This window comes from Equus quagga, chromosome 7 (assembly GCF_021613505.1).
Source record: "Equus quagga isolate Etosha38 chromosome 7, UCLA_HA_Equagga_1.0, whole genome shotgun sequence".
Lineage (NCBI taxonomy): Eukaryota > Metazoa > Chordata > Mammalia > Perissodactyla > Equidae > Equus > Equus quagga.
Genome location: NC_060273.1, coordinates 81,127,288 through 81,143,130, shown reverse-complemented (window position 1 = coordinate 81,143,130; position 15,843 = coordinate 81,127,288). Strand labels below are relative to the sequence as shown.

Below are 15,843 nucleotides of genomic sequence, written 5' to 3'. Positions count from 1 at the left end.
TAGCAAGAGTGAAGTGGTCTTACTGCCTTGAGCTGTGTCGGAGCTGGTGGGTTTGATGACCCTGTTTGCGTCCTCATGAAGGGCTCCAAACCAGTCTTTCAGCCGGGAAGCGAGGTTCCTCAACTCCTTGTCTGTGCAGGCTGGAGACAAGCAAAGGGAAGGAATGATGAGTCCGTGGGCTTTCTCCTCCTGTTAGCTCTCTGCCCTCAACAAAGCCTTGCTCAAAACAAACCTGCCTCATCAACCACGATATAACTGCTTACCTCTACTTTGGAAACACCCCAAAGATGCTGCTATCACAGGTACAAAGTAGACAAAGAGCCTAGACTCCCAGGGCAAGCAGCATTGTTCAGAACTGAATTCGGACTGCCTCCGAACTGTGAAAGCAAGCCGTAATGGTCTCACAGCTGTGCACCAGCCTCTGAAGACCGTCACGGCTTCCTCTTGCTAACCTGATCAAACTTGCTCTTGCAGTTTGCCAGAGAATATCACATTTTCTACTAAACACATGCCAAGAGATTAACACTCAGGAATAGCTAATGCTATTAGGGAAAGGCTGCCCGGGACACCAAAGATCCAGTAATAGCAGACTCTCAATTTGGTTTTAGCCCAAGGTTTGGATTCGTGGCTACAGCTTATTTGCTGGCCTTTGGCTAGACCGACTTGACTTTCCCCCACAGACGGATGCCTTCTCCGTGGAACGGTCCTTGCTGTTTTCTATCCAGCTCATCTTTTAGGGTATGACAGAGTAATTGGGGCCAAGAAATACTCCTTCCAAGAACAAGAAAAACATCCAGACGGATGGATGGGTAGGTGGGTGCAGGCTATGTGAAGTTCTCGTAGAGTGCTGAGGTAAGACTTGAGGGGAGAAATCCCCAAAGGAGGGACAGTGGTGCAGAGAAGGGAGCTGACTTTCCCTAGCTCCCTGATTTTACCTTAATTCTGGGTACCGGGAATCCTGACAAAGAGCCCAGGCAGTGGGCCACTACTAAGAGGCAGAAAAACAATGAATTTAGTGGCCTTTCACATCTGGAGGACAGAAGTTAGAGACCTGAGGGGCCAAAATCCCAATAAGGAGAGACACAGAAGTCAACCCCACAATGGTCACTTTCTCCAAATTCTAAAGCTACAGGAGGCAGGCTGCGAAGAAGCCAAGCAAAACACTGTTTCAACGCAGAGCCCCGTGCTGCCTGTCTCGCGGCACTGATGGGACATAGATTAAGGCTGGAATGTACCAGTGCAGAGAGACCCCAGTGTGTACTGCAGGCTCTCGGTTGGAAGGCATGGGGCTGCTGATGAGTGGACAGTCTTGCCAAAACTCCCATCCAGCCTCCACCAGTGCAGGCTCTCGCTGAATCGCAGTGATCAGCGCCCATCTGCCTCACAGAGGGCAGGCTGAATCCTCTCCTGAAGAAAATAATATCATCCAGAGCCTCTCCTCATTTTTACAATCCAGGTCTGCTTTCAGAAAAACCCCTCTTCCCTTTGCCTGGGGCTTGGGGCTTGATGCAGAACAGAACCAAATTCCCAGACCTCAGGCAGGAAGGTCTCGTTTGAGGGGAGGTGAGCAGATCGCAGCTGGGTCTACATACTCTCATTTATAACTGTTGCCTTCATTCCAGCCAGAATCCAGATCTAAAGCCTGCAAAGCATGGAATGTTTGGTTATTGTCTACACCCAAGTTGTTAATGACCTCAAGACACTGCCTTGCTTTAAACAGCCACAACACAACTGTATATACACCAGCCAGGAAATGGCACTGAGAACTGGCTTGACAGGCAGCAGGTACATCAGCTCTGGGGTCCTACTTCCTGGGCTTCAGCCCAGCTTTACCACTTACTGGCTGCGTGACTCAGACCAGTCACTTAACCTCTCAGCACCTCCGTTTCCTCATCTGTAGACTCAGGATATCATCATGCAACTATAAATTAGGTAAGGTGTGTAAAGTGCTTAGCAAAGCACAGGGTACACAGTAATTACTCAGCAGGTGTCAGCTATGATTCTATTACCACTATCTTACTACCACTATTACTATTATCTTTATTTTTAAATTGAAGAGGGATAGGTAAGCTTAAAGCAAACATCACAACATTTAGAAAACCAGTAAGAGAGATGCATCTAAACAAAACAGGCTTTGGCCATGTAGGAAACAGGTGAAAAGGGATACTTGTGCTATCCAATACAGTTGCTATTAGCCATAGATGGCTATTTACATTTAAATTAATTAAAATTAAATAAAAGTTAAAATTTCATTCCTCAGTTGCACCCACCCTGCTCCAAGTGCTCAATTTTCACATGTGGCTAGTGACTCCATATGAGAGAGCACAGAGACAGAATATTTCCATCATAGCAGGCAGCTGGACTGGATAGCACTGGATGAAGTTAGCTATCCCTTTGGAATTTCCAACTCTTTGGAGGTTCACCATAAAATCGTGACATCCAAGGCTGTCCCTCCACTCCTTCCCCTCAGTCTTTAAAGATGGACTGAGGAAGAAGGTCCCAAATATGCTCAAGCCAGGAACCAGCACCTCATGCACAGATAGCAGGGGAAGGAGCTGTTGCTGATGTCTGTGACTCACGGCTTTGCCCAGGTATGGAGACTGGGCCTCAGGAGCAGGCTCACAATAACACTGGCCCCAACTCAGAGCCTCTTGGGACAGAGCACTCACTTTTCTGATTTCCAGATGTTGCACAGCTCTAAACAGAGGATGTGGTCTGTATTCCTGAGGGGGATGGGGTGTGGGCTCTATTGTCAATCTCACATTTGAAAATGGAAAATTAATAGCATCTATTTCTTCTTGATTGCCATGCACACCATCTATTCTAAATGTTCTCTGAGCAGAAAAAATTGCCAAGTCAACTTGCAAAGGAAATGAATCTGCATCTCACAGTGCAGGATAAATTAGTCAGCCATGTTTAACTAAACCCCGACAGCTGTGCAGGTAATGTGTATCTTTCAAAGATGGCTGAGTTTCCCACAGGCTTCCTAAAGCATACAGCCTGTGGATGGCTGATGGAATCGGGCACTGGAATCTTGAAACAGTGACTGTCACTCAGGGATAATCCACAAGCAGGATGCCACTGGCTTGGGTAGAGAGATCAGAAAACCAAAATGCAGATAGGAGGCATGAGATTACTGGGCCCTGTTCACTCATGGTATCCTCAACTGAATGGTTCCCATGAGGAGAAAGTCAGGTACAGTCTGCCTGGAGCTAGATACGTCCCAGAGAAAAAATAATCAAAGCCGACAGCCTGCAGAGAGCTATTTATTCAGATTTAGTATTCTAGTCAATAACAGACTGGCAATGGGAAAAAAATGCTTGCCTTTTAAGATCCCTAACACAGCCCCTGATAAAGGTATGAACTGAGGATTAGTGCTTTCAGAAATGGGGGACCCAAAGAGTACATCCCACATACTCAGTTCCTTCCTGGGGAAGAGTAATTTCTGTGTGGAGAAAACTATAACAGCATATCCACCTGCCATTTTCACACTCTGCCCTGAGGTGGACCACTCCTTGTGATTTCTAGAGAGAGGGGTCTCTCCACTCCTCCTGGTGAAAGCAGCAGGTTATTCGGGCCACCGGCATCAGACTCTTCAGAGGAAAAGATGGTGCTACCTTGAGAGAGGATTTGGGTCACTTGTGAAGGCTCAGACCTCATCCCTTTGGCCACCACATTCCCTTCCTGAGTGAATGAATTCGTGCCAGACCTCTTTGTTTCCCATTTTCCATTCTATTTCCTCCTGCCCTCTACTCTAGCTTCAGCTCACTTTTAATTGCTCCCATCCTCCCAATGGTCTCTGCCCAGCATCCTAGTCCTCAGTACTTCCATATTTGCCTCTTATTTCTACAGGTCACTCCCCATCCTTCCTACATGACCTCAGTCTGCTCCAACATGGCTGGTGTGTTGGCAGCATTTCTGAGATCCACTGATCCCCATTCTCTGCCTGCTCCTATAATCAGAAAATGGTACTACCAGGCACACATATCCTCAGGGCAAACTCTGGGAATTGTCCTGGATTCCTACAAAAAGTTCCCTGCTTCTTTCTACCTCCACTGCCTTTATTCCCAGCCATGTTACCACCATTACTTCCCACCAAGATGACTGCAATAGGCTCCTAATTGGTCTCCCACCTTGCTCCCCACATTCTCTTCTCCATCCAGCAGCCAAAGCGATCTTTCTAAAATGGACATTTGATCAAGTCACTTTCCAGCTTAGCTACTTCAGAGGCTCCCAATAACTCTTCAGGCAAGTCTAGACTCCATAATGTGATCTGTGGGATCTGATGGCGGTGGCCCATGCCACCTTTGGAATTTATTCTTTCCTCCTTGGCCTCCATGCTCCGCCCCTCCCATCCTTCCAACACACTGTTCCTCCTGGAGCACACCTCTTCTCTTTGTCTTGCAAATGTCAATTTCACCACCAGCTCTCTGCTATAAATGTGTTCCCTCTTAGAGGACTTCCCTAACCCTCAAACTACAGGAGTTTTCCTTCTCATATGCTTCCAGTTTCTTGCTCATTGGATGGCATTCATCACACCTGTAACTTCATGCTCAGTGTCCATCTCCCTGTCTAGATCTTAGCAACAGAAAACGTGCCCCGAGTCTGGCTCAGCATCTTACACAGTTGGTTCCTGGCATGAAGAATGCTCTCAACTCATCCTTGTTAACTGAGTATAATACCTCTCATTGCCTTTTGTAAACTTTAATTTGTCCATCTGCAAAATGGCATAATAAAACTTAGCTCATAGCATCATTGTATGGAATAAGAAAATATCAGTAAAACGTAGCTCACAGCTACTGGCATATAGCAGGGACTCAAATTTATGTTCCCCTTTCCATATCCCAACTGTCTGCATAATATGTTAGAATTTTATTTTGATGCTTTGTATTTTTTAAGCCTGAGGAAATGCTTGTGATATAAAGAATAACATCTCTCCTTCATTTATTTTGTAGGTGGGCCAGAAGTCCAAGAGATTCAGGTTGCAGGATATGTCTGCCTTCTCCCAGGTGGAGAAGCTCATGACGGGAGGGGTTGGTCTGATCTCCCCACACCTGTATTTTCAGCACTCGCCATAAGGATGGATACACAGCAGTCGTTCAAAATAAATGTATTGGAAGAAAGCATGAATGAACCAACACACTGGTTACAAACTCCCAAAGTCAAAGAGCTATCCAGTGGCAGAGAGGGTCAGGATCCAGGCTGTTATCTTGCTGGCTGGTCCCTGGGTGCTGGACTGGCTTCTTAGATAGACCGGGCTTGTGGGCAGCCAGTACTAACTGAGGCAATTAATATACTTGGTCCATACTTGGGGTTCAAAAAAATCACAACATCAGGCCCTCACATGTAAAGGAAGCTCTGCCAATGATGTAGGCACGGCAGCTGACTGAGTATTAGATTACAGACGGCAGGAGGGAGCATGTCAGGCTCCTGCCTTCATTAGCTTTGGTGTCAGAACAGTGGTCCTTCGGAAGGAGTGCATACAGCCTGCTCCTTCCTGTTTTGCTCCCAGAATCATGTGTCACATGCGCAGCCACGGGGGCTTCATTAGAGAATAGTGTAGTGCCATTGCACATTACTCCAAAATGTGCAAAAAGACAGCTCCCTCCCCCAGGAAAGCAGAGCGCTCAGGCAGAGAAGGGCCCAGGTAATTTGGTGTTCTCCGAGCGGACTTTTCCTCTCTGGAAAATATGAACAAAATGCATAAGTGTAAATAAGGCACATGGCAGCCTCCATGGAAGGCCTAAAGCCCGGGGAAGAAACTGTGATCGCTTTTTCTACCCGGGTACCCTCTCCCCGCTCCACGCAAGGCATGGAGCTTTAACGGGCTGTAAGCTACACTGGGTTTGAACGCAGACAGTATGTAAACAAAGCCGGGAGTATGTGATGAGTAGTGACCCAGCCGATGGGAGGAAGAAGGATGCGCTGTTGCCAACACTACAGGGAAGAGCTGTCACAGGGTTACTGCAGCCCTGGCGGGGTTATGAGAGAGGAAGGGGGTGCTCTCACTTTAAGTCTTTGCTCTTGGGGAAGTGAGAGAGCTGGGTTACAGGCATTAGAGGGAGAGGGAGGTTTGCTTCTTAACTGAATGAGTGTCTGTAGCCTGGCTCTGGCCACCCCCAGGACGCCCATCACCCCATCTTCCCTGTTTCCTCTGTCTTTCTTCAGACAAAGCAAGGGCTAGTCAAGAGCTAGTGAGGAAGGTTCAAACAGGTAATGATTTTAGAAGGAGAGAGACAGGAGCTAGGAAATCCGAGCCACTTTGAAAACTGCTCCCAAGAGTAATAACTGGCGTTCCAAGCTGGTTTCAGCTTATTGATGACTTGGGGCTGAACGACACTCAAGAAGCCCTCTTGGAGGATTAGACAGAAAAGGGCAAGGCAAGGAAACAATCAGAGGAATGAAATTATTTAGGAGATGATATAAAAAGTGGAGGTGAGGACAGAGTACATAAATTCTTTATTCAAAGCTTCAGTGTTAATAGCTAATAGAGTGAGACAGAGCGAGAGTATGTATGTATGTGTGTGCGTCTGTGTGTGAAAAATCATAATGGAAGCCACATTTGAACACCCAGTTGGGGATGTTTGAAAATGGCAAATCTGACACACAAGCATCATAGGATATCTGTTAGCCTCTGCTAGGGAACCAATTACTTACGTACTCTTGTAACTCCTGAAGTCTTTCAGCCAAAGACCAAAGGAGAAAAGTACCTTACGTGCCATGGGACCAACCGCCCTCTCCCACCCTGGCCTCACCAGTGCTCAGCTCAGGGCTCAGCAGAAGCTAATATGAAAACACTCAGAACGTAATTTAAGTCTCAGTGCCTCCCAAGGTAATTAAAGAGTTGGGCCAAACTGGAGTTCTCTCTGGAGCAGGCCAGCAAGCCTCTCAGAAATGAAGACCTGGTGCTGGTCCTTTCAAACTAATCTCCTTCAGCCCTCCTAGGTGCTGTTGTGCATAATTACTTAATCAGAGCAGCACTGATCAATGCACTCAGAGTGTTTGCAATTAGCATCTCCTGTAAGAGGTCCAGCCGAGCCTTCTTCAGGGCAGAGATTAGACACTGGAGAGAGCCTGGATTGGAGCACACACAAGGATGCCTTCCTGAGCCACCTCTCCCAGCCTCTTCCTTCTGGCAGCAGCCTTCAGGCACATGTAAGCTCCTCTTCCCAACAGGGACTGGGCCCCTCGTGCCAGTTGACTATCCAGCACACAGCAAGCGCCCCAGTGTTGCAGATGTGTGCAGGAACACAGAGGAGGGGTTGCTGTACTCCACAGGCACTTGAAAGAAAAGGAGAATGAGCAAGGCTATGAGTCCCTTGTGAACATGGGCTCTAATAAACTGGAACCCAAGTAATGAGGGTCGATTTCACTTAGCACAGTTTTAGGAGCAGCAAGCAGAGTCATTCTGCTATAAAAGAATCCTAGGGTGGCAGGAGAGAAGAACTAGTCTCTGGAGAAAGAGCTGGGCTCAGATGCTAGCTCTGCCATCCTACCTGAGACTGGACAAGTGACTTTTCTGATCTTCAGTTTTCTCATCTGCAGAACGAAGGTGCTAACAGAACTAGCTCACAGCATTATGGGGAGGATTGGACTGGAATGTACTTCAGGGTTCAGTACTCAGTAACTAGTGGCTGGTAATATTTTTGTTTGTGGACACAGGCAGCATGGTGATCCACCAAATGGAAATATATGGGAATCAAGATCATGTATATGGATTTTCACATGAAATGACTGCCTGAAGCCTTCCAGTAAGATACGATTCTCCTCTTGTTTTTCAAAGAAGGTTAGGCGACATCTCCAAGGTCCTACAGATGGTAAATGGTAAAACTGAGATTCAAACCCAGGTCTCCTAACATGATGCTCACTGCTCTGCTCACCCCCCACACCCCAGGTGCCCGCACCTGCGCTCCCACCCAGTCCACACACCATAGCCTCTTCTACGAGAGAAAGATCACGCACTTGGGTGTGGGAGTCAGAGCCACACTCCCTCCCCTGAACACAAACAGGAGGTCAGCGTGCGAGTAGGAGTTCAGGCTTCAGGGTCTGTCAACCCTGGGTTTGAACACCAGCTCCCCATGTACAACTTGTTCTTCACTGAGTCACCACTCCTGTCTAAGCCTTTCTTTTTTTTTTTATCTGTAAAATGGGGAGAAGGACAGTATCAACCTCACGAGGTTGTGGTGAGGACTCATTAAGCTTTCAAAACCAGCAGGCAGCCGCCACCATCTTCCCTTCTGAGGAGCTTCAGGAGTGGGCAGCACTTAATCCCGAGAGGCTGACAGATAAGCTCCCAGCCACAAGCAGTTTTAGTGACAGAAAACACAATTGGGGCTTCCCCAGGGGATTTTAAAGCATATACAAGGTGAATTCCCACTTCTAATTGGAGATCATCTCACAGATTGGAGCCAGGTTACACCTGCTCAAATTAAATTGCGTTATTAGATGTAAGTCCAGTTTTTACTTTTCAGTACCTAAAACATCAATATATATGCATGTTCTCTAATCCTTAGAGAACACATCATTTTATGTAAAAACAGGCAAAAGCAAAGGAATTAGGTCCCCATTATTCAGGAGCTTGCTAATAAAGTCCTTCTTAAAAAGCAATCTTTGAAAGAGCTTAAAATACTGACATTAAACTTGGAGGAAGATGAGTTAAGCTAATTATTGGTACAACCTACAAGCTAAGAAGGATAAATTTCCCTATTAAACCCATTAAGACTATTTTTAGTAACCTGATTTGAGGATACTTTCACGTTTCCCTTGATTCTAATAATAATCCTTCACCTGGAAAAAGAAATACATTTAGAACTTGCACAACATTTGTAAATGCGCATTAGTGCAGTAACACTTTTCCCCCTGAATAATCTAGAGCAGGGAGGTTAGCTAGATGAAATAAACTTTTAAAGTTTCTGATAAAATCCACAGCCTTTTTCACACCCCAGGGTAAAAAAGAAAACTACTGAATATGTAAAATATTGGTTAGAAATGCCAACTCTGGCTTTAGATGTCTCTCAGGCAGTGGGTACGCACTTCCCTGTGTGAACCTTGGAATAGATCAGCAGTACTGTAGAAAACAGCATCAAAACTAGCAATTTTACTGAAGGATCTCATGGCCAACCAGACCTCGTAGGCCCTCAAATAATAAAGACTAAGCTGGAGAAATGACAACTGCTGTTTGTTCTCGCCTAAAGTCAGCAATGGCAGGTACTTCAGGACCAGGTATGGGAACAGGCTCAACCCAAGAGTGCCAGGGATGGGCAGAGCCCTGGGAAAAGGGCTGGGTTAGTGATGGTCGAGCCCAGTGGGTCATCCCACTGTAGAGAGGCAGACCGAGTGTCTACAGGTCACCTTGCATTTTGTCCATCTAGGAGCTCAAGTGGTTAATGACAGTCAGGAAAGGCTCCCAGGAGGAGGCAAGAATTGAGCTGAGGCTGGTGTGCAGGGAGGACTTCAAAAGGAGAAGACATTCCAGGCAGGTCTTAGAAATAATGAGGAAGCCAATTTGAATGAGGCCACTATTTGATTTTTAAAGTTGATTTATACTTAAGATTAGTTCTGCTCAAATTAAACACAGCAAGTTCAGCATGATTAAATCTGTCATAAATGTATATTAAAATCAAACATACATAAAAAGACATATACATATGCACACATTATCTTCTATATATCTATTTAAAGATATTCCAATATATTACTTGTTATATATGCATATATACATTCCAAGGACCGTCTTCTGACCAGGTAGCAGGTCTAGCACACAAGTCTATATCTGCGAGAGGTCTTAGGGACAGAATACATTTTTAGGGTACATATAAGAGGAATCTCCATTCCTAATTACCAATTTGTGTCCAGTTTAATCTGCTCAAATTCAACATCCACATCTGGGCATTATTAAACATAATTTAAGTTTCTATGTTTTCAATATCTAAAGCACCAATACATGCATGTATGTTTTTACCCTTAATCATGAAATAAACTACATTGTTATTTATTGGGGCAGGAAGCCACATAGATTGGCGGACCACTATGAATGCCAAGCTTGGGACTTGAAATCTGATCCTGATGGCCTCAGAAGTACATGGAACCTGGATTGCCTCTTTTATTTGGGGGTGGGAGGAGGACGTGGACACACTTTCATTCACAGATTAGGTGGTGGACCAGGAGTAGATTTAGGCCAAATGCAGAGAACCATGAGCTCCTCTTAGATCCTCCCCATCACTCCTCCCTCTCCTGGTCCAGAGTGGATGGTGACATGGGTATACGGACTAACTGGAAAGATGGAAGCACCACACCCTTCTTGTGACAAAGTCCAGTAGTACCTCCAGGGGTGCTGGAGTCTAGGGTAAGAGGGTAGAGGTTGGAGCTGGAATTGAAAACTCCCAATTAGAACTGAGGCCAGACAAGAATGGTCTTGGAGATACCTGGACCACATGCAGCCAGGCATCTTCACTTTCATGCTTCCAGTGGACAAACTGGTGAAAGATTAGGATAAATATCAAGATCTAAGGAAGAACTGTCTCCTGAAACCATAAAGGTGTCTTAAGCTCTTCCAAATCCTGCGAGGTTCAGGGTTTGAGTCACCATTCTTCTCACCTTTCAGGTCAGACAGCTCACTCTAAATTTGTCTCCAGCTTGGAAGCCTTAGGGACTGACTGGGTATAGTGACTTGGCATGAAAAGCAGATGGCATCCTGAGCCTCAAGGGACCTCCTCGGGGCTCAGAAAGGACCTTGTGAATGGCACAAAGACGAAATGTTAGTTATTCTTATTCCTATTTCAAGTAATACTACTATATCTGATCAAAATTGTCTATGTAGACGTCTAGTGTCTAACAAGGCAGCATGACATAGCTAGCAATTCCCTCTTCCCCTCCTAAATATCATATATAATCATTAACGTAAACAGAAAAAAATTATAAATCCCATTTTCAGTAAAACTAGAAGAGCAATATAATCCCCACCTTTGAACAATATAGCAGGAGCCACCCAGAAGGAAGTAAAATGTCCAGGTGGGCCAATAAAAAAAATAAAAACTATGTTTCTGATAGGCAAATGGCTCCTCCTGAAGTGATAGACCAGCATTTTCTGTTCATCACGAGCTAAGGATATGGAGGAAGGGGCAGGATACAGATCAAGCAGAAGATGCACAGGAAGATAAACCAACAAGAAAAGAAGAAACAAGTGAAGCAGCCCTAGGGCAGCAGGTCTCAGAAAATGCCCACAAAATTCTTCCTCCTGTTGTCAAGAGGCTCACTCCAAAGTGCAACTTGGGTGTGGCCTGAGAACTGGAGACAGGGTAAGCACAGCTGATGAAACCCTCTTGGGCCTGATGTGTTTCATAAAACAGAAAAGACAGGGGCTGGCCCTGTGGCCGAGTGGTTAAGTTCACGCTCTGCTTTGGTGGCCCACGGTTTCACTGATGCAGATGCTGGACATGGACCTAGCACCGCTCATCAGGCCATGCTGAGGTGGCATCCCACATAGCACAACTAGAAGGACCTACAACGAGAATATACAACTATATACTGGGGAGCTTTGGGGAGAAAGAAAAAAAAAACAAAACAGAAAAGACAGACAGGATAGGGCAGCCATTTTAGCAGGAAGCCATCTGTCACTGCGACTCACTGACGCAGAGTGCTTCTGGACTGTGAAGTCTACAAGGATAGATGGGTTCCTCCCCTTCCATCCACAGGACTCTCTTTTGAAAAGGTAGGTTAGTAAAGCCTAACTTATGCCAATAATAGTTTTATTTAAGATGCTGGCATATATATATATATATATATATATATATATATATATATATATATAGGAAAAATTGTGGAAAAGAGCGTCAAAACTTACCAAAAAACATTCAGGAGAAAAATGGAAAACGTGAAAATGTGGACCAAGGATAACAGCAATGAATTAAAATGAAACAATCACCTTTATGAAGAAAGATAATAAAACAGTATACGAGAACAGAGAAGAGATGAAGAGACAATAGAGATGGCATATGAGCATTTAGAGCTTAGGAAAGAAGTAGAAAGAAAAACCAAAATCATCATAAAAATGAGGCCAAATTAGAAGAAGCACAAAGGAAAACAGACACTGGAAAACTCAGTAAGAGAGAAAGATGCCAGAAATGAGAAGAGTGAACAACATGAAAAGGAAATAAAGAAGGAATTGTAAACGATTAGAGAGTAAATGACAGCTATAGAGAAGGGATAAAGGAGTTCCTACGTGTGCATCACTGATGCCTCTGAAGAAACAAAAGAAAACAATGGAACAGGACTTATTTAAAACACAATTTGTTAAACCATTCCTGACATAAAAGAAGAGTTGAATCTACACCTTGAAAAGACACAGACTAAGCCAGGTAAAATTGACCTGGAATGATCAATACTAATATCTATCCCACTGAAGTGACTGGATTTTAAAACTAAAGAAATACTGACACAGTAGCAGCAAAGATATCCAAGTAACTCATGAGAGAAAAAAGAAATAAGGTTTCCCTCAGATTTCAGAACAGCAATATTCAAAGCCAGAGTCCAGTAGAACAATATCTCTAAGATAGTCAAGAAAAGAAAGTTGAACCAATGCTTTCATAATCACCCAAGCTACCTGCCAAGAACAAATACTACAGAAAACCAGCTTCGAACATGCAGTCACCTGGGGAACATTGTTCCCATGAGCCCTGCAGAGGAGCTCCTGGAGCACTCATTGCAGCCAGCGGTGGCGATGACTGGGGAAGTGCATTCATTCACGAATGAACAAAGGCGGAGACTACGGTGACAGATAAGAATGCAAATGCTACATGTCCCAACAATGGAGAAATGATACAACTACCAAGACAAAAAAACAGAAAACAGGAGGAGGGAAGAAGATGCAAAGTAGGGCAAGTTTTGCTGATGGCCTCATAGGTAGTAGTTTGGGGGTCAGATAAAAGCATCAAAAGATGACAAATCAAATAACAGAAGAATATTTTATAGAACAAAGGGAAATGCTAAGAGGATAATTATATCAACTACGATCCAGTGATAGAAAAAAGGGAGTGGAAGTGGGAAAAGGGAAAGGAAAGAGGAAGAATCATATTAATTTTTATCAGTGTTTAAAGTGATAGCATCTCTGCATATCAAAAGAACTATATACCCACATGTCCTCTCACACACAAAGAAAACAGAACACACAGTGGAAGAAAAACATAAAGAAAAACAGAACAAAAAATAGCAGAGCTGATAGGACCAAACATAATTTTTTACATCAATTAGTCTAAATGGGTTAAAATTCACCTTTTAAAAGAATAAGATTTTATTTTCAGACTGAGTCACAGAAAAACCTAACTCCATATGGATTACAAAAGACATAACAAGGGCAAAATGATTCAGAAAGGTTGCTAGATGTTTTGACTCCAAAATTCTAATTTGGGATTATAACCTACAAGCACGCACATACATGCATTGGAAGCAGCATATATAAGCCTATCCATTACAACATTGTTTGAAATAGCCAAAGGCTGGAAATAATTCAAATGTCCACGGTTAAATCAATTACAGTACATCTACCCAATGGAAAAATATACAGCTATTTGTATGATATGCAAGAATCCCCAAGATAATATTAAAAGAAGCAAAACGCAGAACAGTGTGTATCATATATTACTATCCGTGTTAAAGGGGGGAAAAGAAGAATCTGTATTTGGGTTTACTTCTATATGCATCAAGAACCTCTTCAAGGATATACAGAAAACTAATATTGGCTTCTGTTTTGCAGGGAGGTGGGAGCTAGACAGATGATATCAGGAATAGGAGGGAGAATTTCTGTATTCCTTTCAATACGTTTTGGGTGTGATGTGGATGCATACCTTCAAAAAATTAAAGTCTGTTTCCTTGTCTGTCACCCCCACTCAACTATGTGCTCTCTGAATGCAGGGATCCTGTGTCCCACCCACTCAGTTGTCTTCTCAGCACTGAGCTCAAGGCCTGAAACAACACAGGTGGTCCATTGAGGTTTGTTGAATGAATGAACAAATGCAGAGCAGGGCAATAGCCCTGAGGTGGGAAAAAGCTCCAGTGATATGACCCCAAGAGGCTTGTTAGCTGTGTAACTCAAGACAGTTTGCACCGATCCATCAATTCTAATGCCACATGCTAACATTTTTCTTTTTAACCCAAAGGGGAAAAATAATCCCTAAACGTGGATTTTTTAATCAACACAATCTGTGTGCTGTTCCCCATCCTGCCCTGTGACCTTGGGCAGGTCTAAATTCAATTCCAGCACTCCCTGAGTCAGACACTCTGGGGGATGCAGAGATGATTAAGACATGGCCCTTGCCTGATGCTCAGTCTCCCTCTGCTCATTTGTAAAAGGAGAACGTCTTCTCTCCACCGAGTTGGTGGAATTTTAACGATGAAGACCTGAGCCGCTTTCTCTCCTGGAACGGTCCTTTCTGGAGAACCAAGGCTCAGTTCAAATGCGTGTTCATCTGCGGAATCCTCTCATTACCCGCTAGGAAGATTCCACACCCTCCCCACCCTGGGGGTGTCCCCAGGGTCCTTTACCTGCAGTTCTGCTTCTCTGTGCTACGTCACAACCTATGGTCCCTTCTGGGTGCTGTGAGCCGACGCAGCAAGGATTCTGCAACAGTCACATCTGAACTTACCTCCATTCCTGGCAGAGGATCTGGTTAGAAGTAGGCATTGATACATGCTTGTAGAAGGTACAGAGAAAATAATTTGAAAACTCTGAGCTGAGAGAAAACACTGCTCCCCTCACTATAAAAGTCCCAAGAATAAACATGAGGAGTGGTCAAATAGGAAAGCGGCCAGCATGTGCCTTTGAGGGTGAGGGGAGAGTTACAACCATCACCAAGACAAATAATTCTAGCCGAAAGAAGACTGGACGGGGGTGGGGAAGAGGCAGGGAGAAATACATGCGTGCCCAGCTCTGTGATGCTCACTATATACAGAGACACACACTGTCTCATGAAACTCAGGTGATGCTATCATCACCCCTTCATGTTGGAGAACACCAACGCCCAGACACATTAGGGATCTTGCCCATTCTCACCTCCACTCCCCTCAGCACACGTGTAAAGGCCAGAGCTGGCGTCTGAACCCAAGACCAACTGATTCAAGCCCATGCTGTTCACTCCACCCATGCTGACTGCCTCATGGGCACGATGGCCTGATTCTTCTACCACAGGTATCACGCTGATGCCCCAGGTCCAAGGAAAGGAATTACGAGAAAGCCTGGCAGCCCTGACTGCAGGGTTCCATTGGCTGAAATCAGTCCCACAGGCTTACAGATTGGCGCTAACCTGCCTGCTAAGACCTCAGACCTCAGCCAGCCTGGCAGCAGCCGGGGGCCCTGGGATCTCATTTTCGTGTTTCTTTGAATATTGCAATTGAGGGATGCTAGAACGATTCCACACACCTGGCTGGTTTCAGCAGCGGCCCCTCATTCCTGTCTGGATAGTTACCACTAAGTAATTCAGTTTATCTGTGTCTCCGTGAGCTTATTTGGAAACCATGGAGCGCTGCTTACAGAAAATTAACCTTCGTTTTCTTTAAGCATTCAGCCAATAGTGCCAGGAGGAGATGATGATTGGAAGGTAACCGGTTTATGCATATGTAAACATGATGCATTTAGCAAATTATGTAGACTTCACACTTCAGAGCATTGAAGAAAACAAAGGTACCTTCCAAAGAAACTTGAGTACAACAGAGTCATTCTGAAATGAATACAGAATTGTTGGTTTGTAAGAATAGTTACACTCAGATATGAATGGAAAATAATGGTTTACAACATGGAGCATGAGGTGGGCATAAGCAGAATTTGAACAGGTCTAATTTTAAGGAGTGTTA

The 15,843-nt window shown here is 44.6% G+C and overlaps 1 protein-coding gene across 2 annotated transcripts in view; it reads right to left on the bottom strand.

Moving 5' to 3' along the window:
• Positions 1-15,843, bottom strand: part of SPOCK1 (SPARC (osteonectin), cwcv and kazal like domains proteoglycan 1) — a 477,850-nt gene that overhangs the window by 20,485 nt on the left and 441,522 nt on the right. For both annotated transcript variants that reach the window (XM_046665421.1, XM_046665422.1), the window contains exon 7: positions 24-140. In XM_046665421.1, the coding sequence (XP_046521377.1) occupies positions 24-140 (117 nt within the window). The remainder of the gene's footprint in view (positions 1-23; positions 141-15,843) is intronic.